The sequence below is a fragment of the Chelonia mydas genome, chromosome 3 (genome assembly GCF_015237465.2).
Source record: "Chelonia mydas isolate rCheMyd1 chromosome 3, rCheMyd1.pri.v2, whole genome shotgun sequence".
Classification (NCBI taxonomy): domain Eukaryota; kingdom Metazoa; phylum Chordata; order Testudines; family Cheloniidae; genus Chelonia; species Chelonia mydas.
Window position 1 is genome coordinate 20,718,424 of NC_057851.1, and position 19,804 is coordinate 20,738,227.

The window sequence follows — 19,804 nt, forward strand, 5'->3', positions numbered from 1 at the left end:
TGTGACTGTTTACATGCTCATGTGGGGTGTGTGCATGTTGATGTTATGGCATCATTTTAGAAGTATGGATATGCAAAAACAATAGACTCAAATAAACAAAAGTACTGGTAAGTAACCTTTTCCCTTTCTAGTTCTGAAAAAGTAGATTTATTGTGGCATACCAGTAATCAATTAAAAGTCCACCATGCTTGAATACATTGGAAGACATGTAAATAAAAGGGAGGTGAAAATACTGGTAGTTGGATCATTATGACTAATGTTCGTAATAAATGTGTATAGTAACATTGTAAGGAGTGTTTTTCTGCTGTGCATTTTATATCACTTACCTTCTAATATTCTGTTCTGCATTCTTTACAGAACTTCACTAAAGCTGAGTGCAGTCAGAAAGCCTCACCCTTTTCTAGCGTAGGAAAGCCGCGGTCGTAGTGGTGAAGCCTGTGGCAGCACAGCCGTTCTATAGGTGGAGCTGGCAGCACAGGCTATAGTTAAGGTTGTCCAACACTTTACATTATACAACCCTGTCTTCAGTTGCTTATATAACTTTTGCCAAACTGTAACTGTTCAGGCTGGAAATTTCCCATGCTGGGTGTTTGCCTCAAGTTGAATTTTTTAAAAAATTTTCAGCAAAAACAGTTCCACCAGTTCTGATAATAAGGCTGGGGGAAATGCATTGCTTCGCCAATGTTTTTGAAAAAAAGCATTTACTCCTGTTTAGTTGAAATACTGTAGGTGCTTCCTTGGCTTGGGGCAGGGACTCAAAATTTGGCAGGAGGTACATTCTGCTGCCCCCGTGAAAATCTGACCAAACTTAGTTAAATTTTAGGCCTCTGAAAACTGTTGTTTGCACATGCTAAATGCAGGCTTGTAAGAGTTGGCATTAATATTCTCCAAAGATTCCAAGGGCACTGAGCATGCACTAGTCCACAGCTTCAGCAGCTGAACAGGACTTCCCTTAAATTGGTCTTCGGGACTGTAGTAGCACCAGGCACTGGAACTGAGAGCAGGGAGATTCTTTCCTATGCTCTCAATGCTTCCTCTGCTGTCATTTTGGAAGAGGCGGAGGAAGCAGCCTGACTGGAGTGCATAAGGGGTAGGGATAGTGACATGCTGCAGGCAATAGGAGCAGAGAGGGACACAGCAGAAGGGTTTATAACCTCTAAAGCACATTGGCCTCCATAGCCTTGAACCTAGCGTTCTAGAGTTTCATCATTTTTCTGCTATCTAGCCATTCACTGTGGGAATCCACTTGCTAAGTGTCTCTCTTGTAAGAAGTCTGCTGATAGACTTACTCAGGGTTGCTCGTATAGCTCCAGTGGAGGAGGTGTATGCTGAAATCTGATGATCCTCATGGGGGTTGACGGGGTTCCGCATGGTGGAATTTGTTTTTCAGTTTGCTTTTTAAATGCTTAAGAAATGATATTTTAAGAAAACTATCTCAAAAGAGTATCAAGATTGAAAAGTCAAGCACTCGAATTCAGAAATCCAAGAATTAAGATTGCCTGTGCAACTCTATTCAGCTTCTTTGTGCCATCTTCAATTTACAGTCTTTATTTACATGCTCCCAGTATTTTCCCCCACAGGATTTCTGTGTTAATCAGTGCACAGGATGGACCTGTGGATGAATTGAGGTGAGGGTGAATGTTGCTGTAGTCTATAGGATCCTTGTATTATTTGTTACAGAGTTGAAAGGTGTGGAGTGAATGAAACGGGACTACAGGAAGAGAGAGGATGATACTGTGATTTAGGCAGTTGACTACCGTGCTGGAAATTTAGATTTTATCCCTGTTACTGCATGGTGCTGGTCAAGTGACTTAAACTAAACTTCACAGGTGGCCTCTAATTGTGTGTTCCTCCTCTTCTGGGTACCTGACTTGAGATCCCAAGGTCAGATTTGCAGAAGTGCTGAGCACTCACTACTAAAGCTGAAGTTGGTTGGACCTGTGCTTTGAATATATCAAGAGTTGTAAAAATGTGAAGTACTGTGAAAAGATCAGACCTTAGATATCTCGCGTTGAGTAGCCAACATTCATGGACGCATGACAGTGGGACCTCACTTCCCATGAGTGTTGTCAAGATAAATTCATCAATGTTTGTGAAGTACTCAGATACTACAGAGAGGAATATTGTAGAAATACCCATACAGAGACTACTGATTATGTGTTCAATACAGAGTTTGGATGGGGGTATGTTAAGTAAAGCCTGAGACAACACATTTGATGAAAAGAGTTAAAAACCTGAATGGTTACGCTTCTGAGGAACACCATCTATCCTGTGCACTGAATGAGGCAGGGATCCTGTGGAAATATAGTATATGATCATGTAAATTAAGGTTGCACAGGTAAACTTTATTCTGGCATTTCCTAACTTTAAAGTGCTTGATTCTTTTTTTTTTTTTTTTTTTTTGGAACCTTTGCAATATATCAGGGATAGTATATATCAGGGATGGCCAAACTTACTGACCCTCTTCACCACATACGGCAGTCTTCCGATGTTCGAGGGACGGGGTGTGACTGTTAGGTCTTGGGGCTTCAGACTTGTGGAAATGGGGGGTCTCGGGGCTACAGCTCCATGGGAGGTGACTGCCAGGGCTTGAGGCTGAAGTCCCAAACTCCCCCTCCCCACTGGGCAAAAGCCAGAGGCATCACGTCACCCCCTCCTGATTCTTGCCAGTGTTCGCTGGCACTGCTTGGTCACATGGTTCCGCTGGGCCCCCTCCCTGCACGGCAGCCGGCAAGCTGTGAGCTGCCGAAGAGATGCTGCTTTTGCTACTGCCTCTCCTTGCAGATCTAAAGCAGAGGCCCCTCTCTGCAGCTTACAGCTGTTTTGCTACTGCCTCTCCAGGCAAAGCTAAACCTGGGAGCTGCAGGGAGGGGCTGTTAAGGGTGGGGGGGCATGCTGGGGGTTGTGACTCAAACTGTTGGGAGGGGCCTTTAAATTGTGGGCGCCCTGCCCCCCAAGCATCAGTCATCTTTTGCAGAAGCCCCTAGCACCACCCACCCCCCTCTTCCTGCAGGGCAGAAGCCCTGAACTCTCCTCTGAGTCTGGTAGGTGGAGAATGGGGGAGGAGGGGTGGGGAGAGACTCCACAAGCCACACTTTAACTGTACAAGAGCCATAGTTTGGCCACCCCAGTTATATATATTTGAACCAGCTTGCTTGCATGTGGGGGGAGCATATGGAATGATCACTGTGATTTTATTTTGTTAAATTTATCTAGGTATGTATTTAAAGCAATTGCTTTTATTTTTTCTGTCTTACCCTCTCCCTTTCTGGAATTATATATTGTTCCTCCTTTTCCATTTCTGAGGCCCTTATTTTGACTCTTAGATATTAGGTCCGTTATAGTGGACACAAGTTACTCTATATCTGTATGTTCCTGTCCCTGCATTTTGGTTTGGAGAGAGAAAGGGAGAGATGTGTTTTCCTAGCCATACTCTCCTTTTCATGCCTCCTTTTATTCTTGCTTAGTCTCCTTTTTTGTGTCCCTTCTTTCTCTGTTATGCATTCATTTTAAGCGTTTTTTGTTTTCTCTCTCTCTCCCTCCCTCCGCTCCCCCACCCAAACCTCAGAATTGCAGAATGAAACTGACATAAACTTAATCAGTTTCATTTGTAGGACAAAATATTTTCTGAGAGTTTCAAAGTGAAACTGACTAGGACAGAGTCATTTTAATTCCAGCACTTAATTTTAATATTCCCACCTGTACTGCTGCAGGAACAGTCCTCCCCCAAAATATTTTTGTGGGTGGATTTTAAATGTGGTTTTGCCTGGAAATGCAAGAAACTCTCGATCCCACGCCTAATTTAACTTAAGAGGTAGGTATGTGTGCGGTGATGGGGGTGAGGGTTTTTTAGCTCTCTCTGTATATATTTACTTACACGCAAATAATGGTAGAATGGAAGAAATAGAAAATATATTTAAAAATATAAGAAGAAATAGATTAGAAGATTCCACTCAGCTATGGCAAATGATGTTGCTCTTTAAACCCTGGAATCAGAAACCTGCTTATTAACTTTAGAAGCACTATTTTTTACTTTCAAACTTCAATGCCACATAGGAAAAAATTATTTTTAAAGAGAATCGATATTTCAAAATAAAAATCCAGTTCAATTTAGGGAAGCTCAAGCTCTTGAACTTCTTTGGGATGTACAATATTAGAGCTTCCCAGTTTCATTGACATTTTTCCAGTGTAAATGTACATATACATGAAAATTATTTTCAAAATTTGTTTTCTGGATGTTTAGCTCAACCTGAGATCTAGTTGACATTTAGGGAATATTGCAAAAATACTGCCTTCTGGGTTTGTTCATTGGCATAAAATTCTTCAAGGAGAGGAGAGATGCTGACTTGTGCTTTTTTCCCCCAAAACACATGTTTTTACTAGTAAACATTTTATTTTGTATTGTCCAGGCTATCAAGTACTAGCCCCTACTGCCTATTATGATCAGACTGGTGCCTTAGTAGTAGGCCCTGGAGCAAGAACTGGCCTTGGAGCACCAGTCAGATTGGTGGCCTCAACTCCTGTTATAATTAGTTCTGCAGCAGCACAAGCAGGTAAGTATTAGATCTGCCATACATTTTTTTTCAAGTTTTATATTGCAACTTCTCACTCTAATCTTTGTTGAGGAATATCCAGTATTAATTACGGTACTTACTCTATGTAAACCCTGCAAAGATTACTGGTTCTGAAAGATATATCATACATGCTCTCCTTCCTTTTTCTCTCATGCCTTTCCCCATACAGGCACACCCCTGCAAATGCTGCTGCTTCTCAAAGGTATAGCTTCCCTCCCTTTTTTCCTCACCTCTCTCCCCATACACATACAGGGACGTCCCTGCAAATGTTACTGCTTCTAAAAGAGTGCATTCTCTCCTTCCCCTCTCCCCATGCATATACATGCACTTCCCATCAGTCTCTAAAAGGATGCTTTCCCTAAGGAAGCACCATTTCATTGCTTCGGCCTGGCAGAAGGTTATGGATTGCCCTGGGGCCTCATGGAGAAAGCAGCAAGGATTAAAATGTACAGTGGATTATAGGAAGAAAGGGAGAACTTAATATGACATCAAAAGGTTCTAGTTCTATTTTCTACCCTTCAATAGTTGTAGGGTCTGGTGCTCTTGTTTGTTTAGTACATTGTACATTTTGCATTAGCTTGTGGCTCCCATAAGATTCAAATCATAACTCCTGGCACCAGATGGACAAAATGAACCTGTAGAAAATCTCAGAAAATAAGACTTTGTTGACCCTCTCCAGCTGCTTATTTTTATCCAGAGCTCATTTTTGACAGTTGCAGGTGAAGGCATCTTTCAATTAATGTTAGTTACAACACTGCTATCCTAACCTTGATTACCAAAATCCCATTCTGCACACAGTCATGTCTGCACTGAAAATTTTCTGAATTGCATTGACAATTTCCCACAGCCTCAATTATCCAAAAATAATCATTTTTTCCCTTGGATAATCAAGATTGTATAGTATTGCAAAGTATATTTTAGTCCTTAATTTAAGGTGTACATATCTACTTCTTTGGGAGGGATCCATGAACATAAGATTAGATCTGAATAGTCCATTTGCAAGGTCAAAATGTTTTAGAGAGCCGTTATGATGATTGAAAACATGTGTCTTACAGCTGCAGCAGCTTCAGCTGGAGGAACAGCAAACAATCTCGCGGGAGCCACGAACGGTCTATTTCGGCCACTTGGTGCCCAACCACAACAGCCGCAGCAGCAAACAAATAGTAGTCTACAATCTAATTCATTTTATGGCAGTAACTCTTTGACCAATAACTCCCAGAGCAGTTCCCTTTTTTCACATGGTCCTGGCCAACCAGGAAGTACATCTCTTGGCTTTGGAAGTAGCAGCTCCTTAGGAGCAGCTATCGGCTCTGCACTTGGCGGATTTGGCTCATCAGGTAGGTTCTTTAATATAGTGAGGAGATTTTATGAGATTTGTGCTTTAAGGAAAAAATACATGACTCTTGCTTCCACACATATTTCCAGATAGAACTTGAAAAATAAGGTTATTTAGGTTTAAAACAAAAATAGCCACATAATCTAGAGAGAAGAGCAAGAGTCTGTTTAATCCACTAGGCCTTCTGTATAAGAAGCAACTTGTTCTCTTAATAAATTAGTAATATAAAAAAATACACCTCAGTCAGAAACCTCTCAAAAAATTACTTTCCTATAATAAGCACTGTATACTAGTCTAGAATGTTCTTGTGTTTGTTTATTTTTAGAAAGCTGCTCAGGCAATACTGCATTTTGTGTTTTTAAAAATATTATAAAACCATTGATTAGCCCATCGCTTTTGAGGTGTAACTCGCTTTTTATGTCTTGAAATTTTTTTAAATTATTTTAGAAGTATTGATTGAAATAGATTTCACACACACACACACCAGATATGACCAAATGTTGTGCTCATCCTTACATGATATTTTAAAGGGCCTTAGGCTGTGATTCTGCAAAGAGTTACTCCAATTAGTAGTCTCATAGTCTTCATTTGGATTGCTCTGATAAGTATAGTTAAGCATGCCTGTAATTCTTGACAGGACTGTGGCCTTAATCATTATCGTAGGTGTCCCAAAATTGAATTGTCTATTTTGAAAAACACTATATGACACATAGCCATAATGTTCTTGATTTTTTTTTAGTTGTAGTAGAAACTTGACACACTCTTTTTATTCACATAAGAGCACATGGAAAGGTAGCTTTTTCCTGTTCAAATCATTTGTTCATCAACTCTACAAGCTGGAAACTCAACTCCTTTGTAGAAAATCTCTTCCTCAGCTATATACATCCATTAGTCATTAGTTACTTATGGCACTGGGTTGCTTACTAAGTTTATTTTAGTAACATCAGTAGAACACTCTAACAATTGCATGCACTTCTCAAATGAATAAATGTTGGGGCAAAATTTTGAGCTTACACACTTCAACAGTATTCTTTTAAGTATGGCATATATACAGGTTGTCTCAACATTGTTTTCCATTAAAGAATATGAATAACATTCATTGTGATAAAACTACTAAAGCCAGGAAATCCAGAATCAAAGTTTACAATCTGGCCTTTAATTATGCCAATTTTGGGTGAATTAAGAGCACCCAAATATGACCCCTTTCTTTAAAAACAAAAAAACCCCAAAAAACTAGAAGGGTATTCAGTTGAGTTCTCAAATGATCTCAAGCAGTGTTGATACAGATGGGCCTTATTTACAAAGTAATTGTGCATTCCCATTTCTAAACTTTTAAATGTAGATTTTTCTGCTGAACCACTCCGTAATCTTTCTGTGCACTGTTAAACAGCCCTGTTCTGCTCCAGATTTGGTTGCACTTTATTGGCTGATGAAGTGAATCGTATGTGTATATATATATTTTTAATGTACAAGATATAAACCCTGTAGGAAATCTCTAAACATGTAGAATATTTTTAAATGCACAACTTGTTGAGCAGCAGCATCAAAAAGACAACCCCACAACTTAAATAAATGTCAGCCACATATCGGCCCACCACTGAGGCAAAAATTACCCTTCCAGCATGTTTTGAAAGTCAACAGATTGAGCCCTCTGTCGTATAGCAGTGGGTACCTTGGCCGCAGCCCCAAGATGCTGAAATCTCTCAATCATTACTCCAGCTGACTTTACTGACAGGTGAGCCCTTCATGAGGAAAGAAGCAGTCTGTGCTTTGTATTTTGAGAAGTGTAGTGGAACCCTTAGGATGAGTTGCTACCTAATATATTCAGGTGCCCTTGTGCCAAGTATAGTTCATACCTACCAAACCACGGCCTTTTTTAAAAGCTATATAGTTGCTGATAAAAATACTAATTATAACAGCTTTGATAACTGAACTGTAGAACTCCTTCCTTTGTAAAACGATGTTAATGCATACTTGCCACAAATTAAAGGGGAATTTGCTTAATAGTTGACTTGTCAGAGTACTGAGCTTCTCTCTCTGTCTCCAGTCAGTGCCTTGCAAGACCTGGGTACTAATTAAATGGGAAGAATGAAGACTGACAGGCAAAAACATAGCTCTTTCCTGTAAAAATAAAAAAATTAACAATCTAATTAAGCACTCCAAAGTAAATCTGTGGTAAACCTAATATCCTGACTGACTGGCTGGGAAACAAAGTAGCGCAAACAGAGGCAGGCATGCTTGTGATGACTATGAATTGTACTACTCTGCTCTCGTATATAAATTACACACACAAACCTATATTAAAAGAACATTGTTAAGGATGCAAAGTCAAGCACTTAGTTAGGAAATGCTCAGTATTAAGGTTGCTTGTCCACCCTTAATTTGGCCCTCTTCTGCACATGCATTATACTACGTTTTTAATTACATGATTATGACCTATTTATTCCACAGGACCCCTACCTTATTCAGTTCACTAGATGGACCTGATTTGGGGAATGAATCAGGATTGTATAGTGAAGGAAAGTCTATACAACACTTCTTCATTTGTTGTAGAAGTTGGAAAATGTGTAGTGAGGCAGAGGAATGCAGGAAGAGAAAGCATGGTTTCATGGTGAAGGCAGTTGAATGCTGCCCTGGAGAATTGGGTTCTATTCCTGCATTTATCACAGAGATCCTGTGTGATACTGGGCAAGTTACTTAAATCAAACTTTTCAAAGGTGGTCATTAATTGTGTTCCTCAGTTTCTTGGTGCTGGATTCAAGACATTGGGGTCTGATTTGCAGAAATGCTGAGCACTCACAGTTGCAGCTGAAGTCTATGGGGTAAAACACCCACTCATCTCACAGAGCTATTGTGAAGATAAATTCATTAATTTTGTGAAGCACTCAGATCCTATAGTGAGAAGTGCCACAGAAAAATGGATGCGGAAATTGTGTGTAGTAAATAAGATATGGGATCACTTATTGAACAGTAAGAGGAAAACAAAATATTGAATAGCTACTCATTAAGACATCTCTATGCACTGAAAAAGGTAGTGGAAAAAATAGTATGTAATCATGTAATTAAAGATTGTATTGTAATGCGTACTCCCAAGGGGACCAAATTAGGCAACCTTAATTCTGGCATTTCCTGACTTGTGAGTTCTTGCACTTGCAACCTTAATAACATTATTTTAATGTAGTTCTTTGTATGCAATTTCTTACTTTTTAAAAAGGTAAACTAAAAAACCAAAATGCAATCATATCGCATCAAGTAGACACCCATATCGTTCATCAGCAGGTTGGTACCTTTAGACCCATTCTCCACTCCTCACACTTCTCGTCCCAGGTTTCTTAATCTTCCCCCCCAGCTCCTTATATCCAGTCTCCTTACCTAGCTAGGCCCAGTACCATTCTGTGCCCTCCCCTCCTCCCCCCGCTTTCCCCTAGCTCCTTGTCTGATATGTCTCTGTCCCTGGGCTTCTTTTCTAGTGTTAGTGTTTTGTGTCTGCCCCCCAGTTCCTTGTTCCAGTCTCCACGTTGGCATCTCCTCTGATCTCCAGCCTCCTTTGATTCTTTCTCCTTGCCCAGTGAGCTCCCAGTCCAAGCCTTCTTGTCCCATTTAGTGCCTGGGCACATCAGCAGGAGACAATAAGAGCACAGAAAAGAGAGTCTCCAGACTATCAGTTCTGGTATCCAGCCCAGGCACAGCATGCAACAGCCTAGAGCTGAAGTTGCTTGGAAAGTCCTGCTTGGTCTTGGGGGAGGGGATATGCCTAGTGTAGACTTTTTGGAGATTTTAGCTGATACTCTAGTCTCTACTGAGCATATGCAAACTATTTTTTTCCCCAAAGGCTTATAACTTGAACAAATCTGGACAGTTTTTACAGGGACAACAAGGCTCATCCCTGACTGACAGGCCACTCTCAGCCAAATTTAAAGTTTCTGTTCCAAACCATGGGGATACGAGAGCTTCTTAAAAGTTGCCAGAATTTAACATAAATAAAGCATATTCTTCACTAACCCCAGTCTCTCTGAAATGGCTGAACTGTTCTGAATGAAATTTTCCAAAAAATTCAGCTTGAGGCAGGAATGCAGCAAGGAAAATTTCAGCCCAAATGGCTAAAGTTTGGTAAACTTAAAAGCAACTGAAAATCAGGATCTTGTAATAATAATACATCGTGCTTCCAGTCCTAGGAATTGACGGGCAACCTTAATAGTTGGCAGTGCTACCTGCCCCACCTATTATTTTTATATTTATACATGTCAGAGCTTAAAACTGTCAGCTTTGATCCTGTCCTTTTTAAACTGACATAAAAATCAATTTGCCAAACTGAGTTCAAGATGTGCTCATTACTTTTGGAAGTGCAGCAGCATTAGTTACGTTCACCAGTGTGCTAGAAATGTTCCAAAATTAAAACAGGAACTCTGTTTTAACATTTCACTATTACATAACATTACAGAATATTTTAGTTTGTAAAATGGTGATTCATATGTATCCCTTCATTTATCCTAGAATGGTCATCAGCCTGCTGATACTACTGGGCAATATACCAGTCCTTCACTAATACAATTTAGCCTAAGCTTCTAGTCCGTAATTTACTTTCAAGCAATATCACAATAGTGTTTAAAGCTGTTCCCAGTTCCTCCCCTTCTTTTTTGTTTATCCCACCCTGTGCTCTGCTTCTCCTCTTTTCAGCTTATGATCCTTTATGATCATAAGATCCCTTTATGATCTTCCTCCAAAATATTCTCTCTTTGAAAACCAACAACTCTCTCAGGGAATTTGAAAACTGACTCTAGCAGAATTACTTTCTTAGAGTGGCCAGTTGGTTTCCACAGTTCTAAGAGGTGTCTGACAAAGAAGAGAAGTTCAGTAGCAGCTGGGGCAAAAGTGAAGGAGATTCATTATTTTATTTTCTCAGCTTTTAAGCAAATACTTTTATTTTATCCAGCCTGTTTCCTGAAACCAAGTGGCACCAACTTGAATTATTTCCTGTGGGGAATTTTTTTTGCAGATATTAGTGGCAATACTTTCAGCACCACTGAACCATATAAAGCATAGTGTAGGAAATTTCTGACTACTGTTCCCAAAGCCTGAAGTGAGGACACTAAAACATAGTACTACAATATACCAGTAAAAAGTCTGAAGTGAAATGTCAAAAGATTTGGGCATTGAGTAAAATACTTCCTTAACTGTGGTATGTTTATACCCGTTTGTGATTTATTCAAAAGCATGTACGGTTATCACAGTAATTGTCTTTATCATAACAATTGTTATAGTTATTGTGATCACATCTGTTATTGCCCAGCTGTAGTTGGGGATAGGTTTTATTCAGTTGACACTGTATGTAATTAGGGTTTTTTTATTTCTTCTTCAGTTGGCAGTTCTGCAAGTAGTAGTGCCACAAGGAGAGATTCTCTATCTACTAGCTCTGACTTGTACAAAAGATCTAGTAGCAGCCTAGCACCCATAGGGCAGCCATTTTACAATAGTCTGGGATTTTCCTCCTCTCCAAGTCCAATAGGCATGCCTCTGCCAAGCCAAACTCCAGGACATTCACTTACGCCACCGCCATCACTTTCATCACATGGATCCTCATCCAGTTTGCATTTAGGTAAAAACAAAACAAAACACTTTTTGTTTGTATGTGTGTATGTATTTCTATATGTGTAAAATATTGTATGTTGCATAAAAGATGTCACACTATCTTTGCTGTCCAACAGTTTTTAATTAGAGGGCCCAGTCCTGAAAGTTGCAGAGTGCACTCAAACTCTCATTGATGTGACAGTGGAGAGCACACAGCATTTTGCAGTATGGAGCCAACAATTGATTTTCTACCACTCTTCAGATTTGAAAAGTAGAAAGAAAGGTCTGATGCCCAGTAAGACAACTCAATTTTTGTAGTATATATTCCTTTCTACTATGTTCAACGGGCAAAAGTGTATTATTCTTATTTGTGATTTGTGTACTATTTATATTTATAAAGGACCCTTTAAATGAGGAAATGTATTGTTTGATAGTGAAATAACTTTCACTATCACCTGATATGCTAATGTTAGGAGAAAAACTTGAGCAAAGCTCACAATATTGAATGTATTGAAGGATCATCTTGAATCAATTAGTCTGCTGTCTTGAGGTCAGCTACTTTGCCAGGACATCAAGGATTATCACCAAGCAGATGAAGAAAATCAAGTGGCTATAGATCCATAATGCATTCTTTCTGTGGTGCCCCTCTGTATTATTTTCAAATTCTTTGTTAACAATAGTTCTAGAAATATTTGATCCAGTAAGAACATGTGTGGTGGCTTGATCTTAAAACCACTAACACCACACTCACCCAAACCCACAAACAGGTATATTTGTGGAAGATCCTGTTTTTAATTCAGGGTTACTTCATAAAACCTTTTCCTCTTTTGCTGTAAATTTTTGTGGTTTTCTACATTTGGATGCATGATTGCACATAACTATTAGAATGAATTTCACTTGGCCCCATTGACTACTGTACACAGTCGTCCATCCATGCAGACAGTAGCCAATTTAATCCCTGTACACTTTTATATTTTGGTACAAATTAAAACAGGAAGATTTGAGAACTGAAGCTCTAGGGAAATAGAAATTTCTTGAAGCAAGAAATGTTTAAGTGGTATATGTATTCATGTTAAGCATAATTGAAATATACAATACATTTACAATTTAGTGTCCCCCTTTAGTATGACTTTATGGTTATATCCTGACTTTTCTAAATAAAAAATGGGTAAGGGGACATTTTAGCACACTTGATTTTTTTTTAACCTTTTTTCTTTTTTTATGTCTATAAAGTGCACCTTTTGGGCTGAGATCAAGCACGGAAAGTTTCAGCCCAAATGGAAGCTTTTCAGACAATTGCATCTGACAATGGTGTTATCGAGGAAACCATTTTGCAGTTTTTAACTAGAGCTTTCACTAATAATGAAAGCTATAATTTAAATCCAAAATTTGAGGAGCATTATTTATATACGTAAATTTGATATCTGTATGTTTAGTGAACTGTGTTAAATAACAGGAGCCTTTCCAGTTTTGAGAAAATATATAAGTGCCATCAGTATCAAGGATTACACCTGTCATCAAAATTGTGTTCAACACAGGATTTAAACAGTTTAGACTGTCTGCCTGACAATGTGGGCTAAGCACAATTGTTTGTTAAAATAGTGTTCTGGATTAATGGCTAAATAGTATGTAGAGACCATAAAGTTATATTCTGAAAAGTGACTTTATAAAATGGACCATGAGATTCCATGCTTACTTTGTCTCAAACATTTCCAGATCAGATACGATCAATTTACATGTAAAATTGTTTTTCTGTCCTGCAAAATCAGCTTAAAATCTGAAAATCATTGTGTTCTTTTTAGCTCTCATAATTAACAGTAATGAAGATTCAGTTACACTGCTGCAGTCAGATTGTCTCTAATGGCGTTGCACAAACATAAAGGGGGCCCTGCAGTTGAAATTTAGTTACCTGTTTTATTGATTTTTCTCTTGGAAAGCTATGTTGACTCAGTAGTGCTGTCAGGTACAAAAAGTAGCAAAAGTTGTTACTGAAGTAAACAGATATGTCTCAATACAAATAGAAAGCAGATTTAAGGAAGAAGTCATTCTTACTTTTCATGTTTCAGAGCAGAACAATACTTTAAGGCTGTGTTTGCACTGCAGTTTTCATCTGTATTTTGATAATGCCTGTCAAACACAGCTCTAATCCCCCTTTGGATCTGGTGTTGAAGCCATTTGTCCTGCCTGCTGGTATGGACAGGATTAACTACACTTAACTCCTGTTCTCTTAAAATGGTGGTTGGGACTCAGTTGATCCTGTCCACACCACTGCAACCGTGGGTGGAAACATACATGGTTTATACTTTTTCAGACCCTGCTGCAAATTATAGTGTTGACACAGCCTAAACAACCAACTGCTCCTTTGCAAGAAATTAATGCTATTTTAAAATCTTCAATTTCCTGCCACCAACTCCTTTCTTTCCCACTTGACAAAGTGTGAGCTCACTTGAGTTATTTTAATCATTTGTCCCATATTGTCAAGCCATCACAGTACAAACTGGTTGCTTGTAACAGCTCCTTTCTAATAGCAAATCTCAGTAGAAAGGCTGTGAATTGAATGATGCAGGACACTGAACTATTCTTTCACTCACAGTGATAAAACTGTGAGCCCAACTGATTTTAAGCCATGTTTAAAACACTGGGACTACTTTTGTTTTAAGTATTCTAGACCAGAGCAGAGTTTTGAAGCTATGCTTTGTCCATGTGGTCCAGGCAAAGCTTCTTAGCCTGAACTGCTGATGCTGTTTTATCTTTATCATAGAAGTGGCCTTAAGTCAGTCTGGTTGAGAGTCGAGGCCCGCTGTCAGGCCATGTGGGGAACTGTGTAGCGCCTTGACTGCAGAGGACTTCTGTAAACCAGGCATCATAAGCACTGAATTCATTTCTGAAATACAGACAAAATAAATTATGAAAAATCTGTATATACTTGAGTCCTTTACATTTTCACTTGAGCGGATGAAAAATAGAGCTGACCTCCTCTTACCTGAGGATCAGCTGGGGCTGTTCCCTTATTACAAAAAAAAACAAGAAAAAAACCCCTGTGTTAAATAATTAAATGTATTTTTACGTTAGAAAGTAAGATTGTTAACCACACTTAAACACAACAGCTGTTGTATGGCAGAGCTGTTTTACTTCGTGGGGAGAAATTCTTGAACAAATAATTTAATAAGTATTAACTGCTTTCTTGATATCTAAAGGAATTGGAGAGACTGGACTTTTAAAATATTCTTTTTTCATTTTTTTCCTGTTCCATGAAATAATGTGTACTATCTAAGTTAGATAGTAGTAGTTTACTTAATATTCATAGGACTGTTTAAAATTTGTATTGGCCCAATTATTATTTTACCATACTGAAGATCTCCCTTATGTAAAATCAGAGGTGGTAACAAAAAAATGTGTTCTTTGTTACCATATTAGGCATACTGTGCCCTTGATCTCATACTAGATGATATCCTGTTAGATTCACTTCTTGTTAATAGTTCAGTCTCTAAACTTGACCTGGGAGATTAGTCGGCAAACTTTTGTAGATAGTGCTTTGAAAGCTAGTCATTGTCTAATCCATTTAATGAATAGAGCAATGCATTATGTATCAGTTGGCCAATTCATTTAAAAGAATTGGCCTACTTGACCTCTGTTTTGGTATTGGAATCTGTAAAATAAACATGGTTTTTGAATTTTTGTAGAACAAACCTGACATAGTAAGGTAACCAGAAGGACTTTAGTAACTAGCTCTCAGTTTTGAAGAATTTACAGTGCTATAAACAATAAATTTTTGTGAGGAGAATAACTGAAAGGTGTCCTGGACTATAATAATAGCTGGGATGCACTTCTGCGGGTGGTATTGGTTGGATTTTATTTTTTGTGCACTAAGAATGTCTGAGTAGAATAGATGAGAGAAGTACAAAGCTGAGCAATCTTTGTATCTGTTCCAACACAATGAGCAAAAATATATAGTTATACAATAAATATCCATGACTGCTTTTATTTTAGTGCTTTTCATTTGCAGTCTATTCCCTTTATTATTAAGCTAGAACGCTCCTTCTGATGTAATACTTCATTATAATAGCAAAGCTAACCACCTCATCAACCAATCAGTATGCCCCAATATTTTATTTTAACTTTGCAGTAACTCCTAGCAAAGAAAAAATAGTGCTACAGAAGTTTGACAAATTCTCCATGCTGATCAACTATCAAGGGATGGAGATATGTCTTCCCCCATACCAAGTTGTGCTACGATCTTGTCGTATGTCAGAAGATAAACATAGCTAGGATAATTCTTGAATAGAATGCCCTAGCCTCTGTTTGCCAGAACCTGAGAATGGGCAACAGGGGATGGATCACTTGATGATTACCTGTTCCATTCATTCCCTCTGGGGTACCTGGCATTGGTCACTGTCGAAAGACAGGATGCTGGGCTAGATGGACCTTTGGTCTGACCCAGTAAGGGCCATTCTTATGTTCTCAAGACATTATTTCAGCAGAGTTTTGAGTTGGTAATTCGGTGGGTGTTACTGTTTCCTATGAGTTAGTATATACTTTTCGTTTACAATATTAAAAATAAAACAAATGGTTTCTGGAGACAATTCTCCAAATAAAATTTGATTGTAAAGTACTTTGAGATCCTTAAGGATGAAATTTTGCTATATAAATTTATTAATACACTTGTGTTAGACAGCTTACCCAAAAAGTTAAACAAACAGAAAAATTGTCATACCTAGATTATGCTCTCATGGGCCCCGTTTTTCAAAAGTATGTGTTTTAAATTATTCCTAATTCACACATACAATTCCATCTTTGTATGCGTGCGCTAATTAGATCCATAAAATACAGGAGCATTTACTCAAAACTATCCTGTTACTTTACAGAGAATAGTTGTGTAATGAAGTAACATGAATTTTAAATCCTGCCAGTCTTATTATGGAGGCAACATTGTAGTAAAGCTGCACTCACATCGCTATTAAACCAACTTTGCTGAAATCTTGTGGCATTAGATTTACTCTACTATTCTTAAACTAGTGATGAGATTGAGTCTTGTATTGTAAATACTTAGAGCTGAAAAGGATAAAATTTAAAAGCATGTTTCAGAGTAACAGCCGTGTTAGTCTGTATTCGCAAAAAGAAAAGGAGTACTTGTGGCACCTGAGAGACTAACCAATTTATTTGAGCATAAGCTTTCGTGAGCTACAGCTCACTTCATCCGATGAAGTGAGCTGTAGCTCACGAAAGCTTATGCTCAAATAAATTGGTTAGTCTCTCAGGTGCCACGAGTACTCCTTTTCTTTTATTTAAAAGCATGATTTTTTCAATCCTTAGCTGTTTTTAAAAAAAAAGTCTCACTGCATAAACTTTCCCTGCATCCATCTTGACCTATAGAACAATAATAATGTACCCTTTACATTATTATCATCATCATCTGTGAGCCCATTTCTGGAAATACTGATATAGAAGTCATATAAATGGTAGCTGTAGGATGTGGATTTTGCAGGTAACTTCATAACAATAAAGTAGTCGATTTTTAACAAAAAAAAAAACCACCTTGAGACTAGAGCACTTTTTTATATCATTTTGAGATGCTATATATCAAATTAGGGACCTAAACTACTTATTCCTTTAAATATTTACTTTACAATTAGTATTACGTACCTTTTGTTTCCCTTTTTAGCTCATTGTGATATCCAATGTAATGTAAATGACTCCGGATATACTAATATATCTCAATCTTTTGCATACAGCTTCAGTAACTCAGCTGGCCATTCAGAAAAGACTCTGGGAGACTTTATAAATGTTTACCAGCCCATTGTAATAATTTGGTTGCCTGGTCTAGTAGATTGGTCAGAAAAATATTACCAAACAAAGGCTTGGTTGTGGCTTTAAAGGACACAGTCAATTTGAATTTTTTTTTTAAATCGGTTTCCTGATAGAACACCCTTCTTTACAGCACATACTGAAATTCCTTTTAAAAAATAAGTGATTTGGGGGTTGGGAGTGGGGGGGTTATTGCTCTCCTGTGATGCTAATAAGGGTCTGAGATAGTGTCTCCCTCTCTAACTCCAGGGAAAACATTGAAAGTGATGTAGCTCCCCCCCTCCCCACCCCTTTTTTTAGTGTATGTCAGTATAGTAGGTACAAGATTTTCAAGTAGAAATGTGACTTTCATTATTTATTATTTGTATTAAAGTAGCAGTATCCCTTTTATGTATCATAAAGTAGCAGTTAAAATATATGTTGTTTGGTATTCGATTATGGTGATAATATGCTGGGTGCAGCATGGAAGATGATGCTGATGGGTTTGTGAGGTGAAGACAGTCGGATAGCTGTAGGTGAAAATACTGGCAAAGCATGAAACAGGCACTACACAAAGCAAGATCAGTTCATATATTAGGAGGGAGGGGCAGACGAATATAGAGCTCTCAAGGTGCTGAGGAGAAGCTGAGATTTGGTATGATAGAGGATTGGTAGCCAGCAGAGGGATTACCATTTCTAAATGAACTTCAGTTTAACTAACCCTAAAACAAAGATATTTCAAGCAGAACTATTTTAATGTTCTATCTTAAAAAATTTTTCACATACATATAGTGCTTGCAAAGCCTGGGATGCTGATGTCTTCTGTTTTCCCCACAGAACAGGTACAGCATGGGCAATGGCAGCACAAGGGCCCCAAAATGCCTTGCCACTTTGCCATAACTGACTACAGTAGCACCGTAGAGGATAAAGGATAGTTCAATTTCTGTGGCCTATTCAGATCTTTGGCCAACTGTGAGATAGTGCCACTTGTGAGCAGGGGTCATTGGGCTGAGACCTCCCAATTCTAAAGTTTCTATACGTTTGTCTAGATACACAGCACTTCACGTGTTGTATAAGATTGTTTCAGTGAAAGTTATTCTACCTCCTCCCCTTCACTTTAAAAAACAAAAAGGAGGTGTGGTGGGTGTGCTTTATTTCTTTTATGAATATAACCAACTATATCATCTCAGTTGAGGTGACTGAATAGTAAAAAGACAATTTTTCTTTAAAACATACACAGTTTTAGTACAGTTCTTATTGTTGCTTACTTTCTTTAAAGCTTGTGTACTGATAAAGCTGCTTCATTGTAGGAGGGCTGACAAATGGTAGTGGTCGCTATATCTCTGCAGCACCCGGAGCAGAAGCAAAGTATCGCAGTGCCACGAGTACCTCCAGTCTTTTTAGCTCCAGCAGCCAACTCTTCCCTCCTTCACGTCTTCGTTATAGTAGGTCTGATATTATGCCCTCTGGACGCAGTAGGTTGCTGGAAGATTTCAGAAATAATCGCTTCCCTAACCTTCAACTAAGAGACCTTGTTGGACATATAGTTGAATTTTCTCAAGACCAGCATGGTTCGAGGTAAATGTTGTAGTGAAGCTTATAATTGAAGTAATAACATTTATAAATTGAGTTAAAGCATTTCATTTTTAATGTGGATTTGTGGTTGCCCCACAGTGAAGCATCTATCATTTTTACAGCAACAGTTTTTAGAATAGAGCTACATTTAAGTAATGCAGAAAGTCTTACACTAGCCTCCCTTCATACCAGGAAGATTTTCACCATACGTTATGTAAGGAGCTAAATGTACAATTCTTAAGTAAAAAATATTTTCAATATAGAATCAGTCTTTCTAAACTTTAGGAGTTCTCTTAAGTATCAGAAAGACCTTGGTAAAAGACTGGAATCTGGAATCAAATACATTTTTCAGTAGTACCACAGCAGCTACTTAATTGTCATTTTGTCTGCCATAGGTAGGGTAACAAATTGCTAGAAGAATTAGTCAAGAGCAATTTACCCTTCAGCCATTTTTTTATTGGAACGTTAATCATCAGTGTTGTTCTGAAATACGTCTATATTTATATTTTAAAAACTATTAGTGAAAGTATTCCTTCTAAATATAGTCTAATTAAATGTCCTGATTTTAGTGGTTTGATTTCTCATCAAAATAAATGTTGTGATTCGTAGCAGTTGAGGTTTTCCCTTTGTTTAGGTAATGGCATATAAATTTCTCTTGCACTTAGATTCATACAGCAAAAGCTAGAACGAGCTACTCCAGCTGAACGCCAGATGGTATTTGCTGAGATTCTGCAAGCAGCATATCAGTTGATGACTGATGTATTTGGAAACTATGTAATACAGAAATTCTTCGAGGTAAGTATATACTTTAGTCAGTATTTGTGTGCCTGCACTAAAAGACTTGTGTTTATTTAAAGGTTCTATTCTGATATGGTAACAGATATTGTACACTTACCATAGCACCTAATTTTTTGATACTGAAGGGTGCTCGATAGTGTTTTCTCTTCAGTGCTCCCCAAAAAGAGTG

The 19,804-nt window shown here is 38.2% G+C and overlaps 1 protein-coding gene across 18 annotated transcripts in view; it reads left to right on the forward strand.

The window, feature by feature from the left end:
- Positions 1–19,804, forward strand: part of PUM2 (pumilio RNA binding family member 2) — a 106,193-nt gene that overhangs the window by 70,474 nt on the left and 15,915 nt on the right. For 8 of the 18 annotated variants that reach the window (XM_043542212.1, XM_043542213.1, XM_043542208.1 and 5 more), the window contains 5 exons: positions 4,410–4,553; positions 5,630–5,911; positions 11,270–11,506; positions 18,573–18,840; positions 19,503–19,632. In XM_043542212.1, the coding sequence (XP_043398147.1) occupies positions 4,410–4,553; positions 5,630–5,911; positions 11,270–11,506; positions 18,573–18,840; positions 19,503–19,632 (1,061 nt within the window). Of the gene's footprint in view, positions 1–4,409; positions 4,554–4,743; positions 4,777–5,629; positions 5,912–11,269; positions 11,507–18,572; positions 18,841–19,502; positions 19,633–19,804 lie in introns of all 18 variants that reach the window. The other 10 variants (XR_006289347.1, XM_037894011.2, XM_043542217.1 and 7 more) reach the window with 2 other exon arrangements.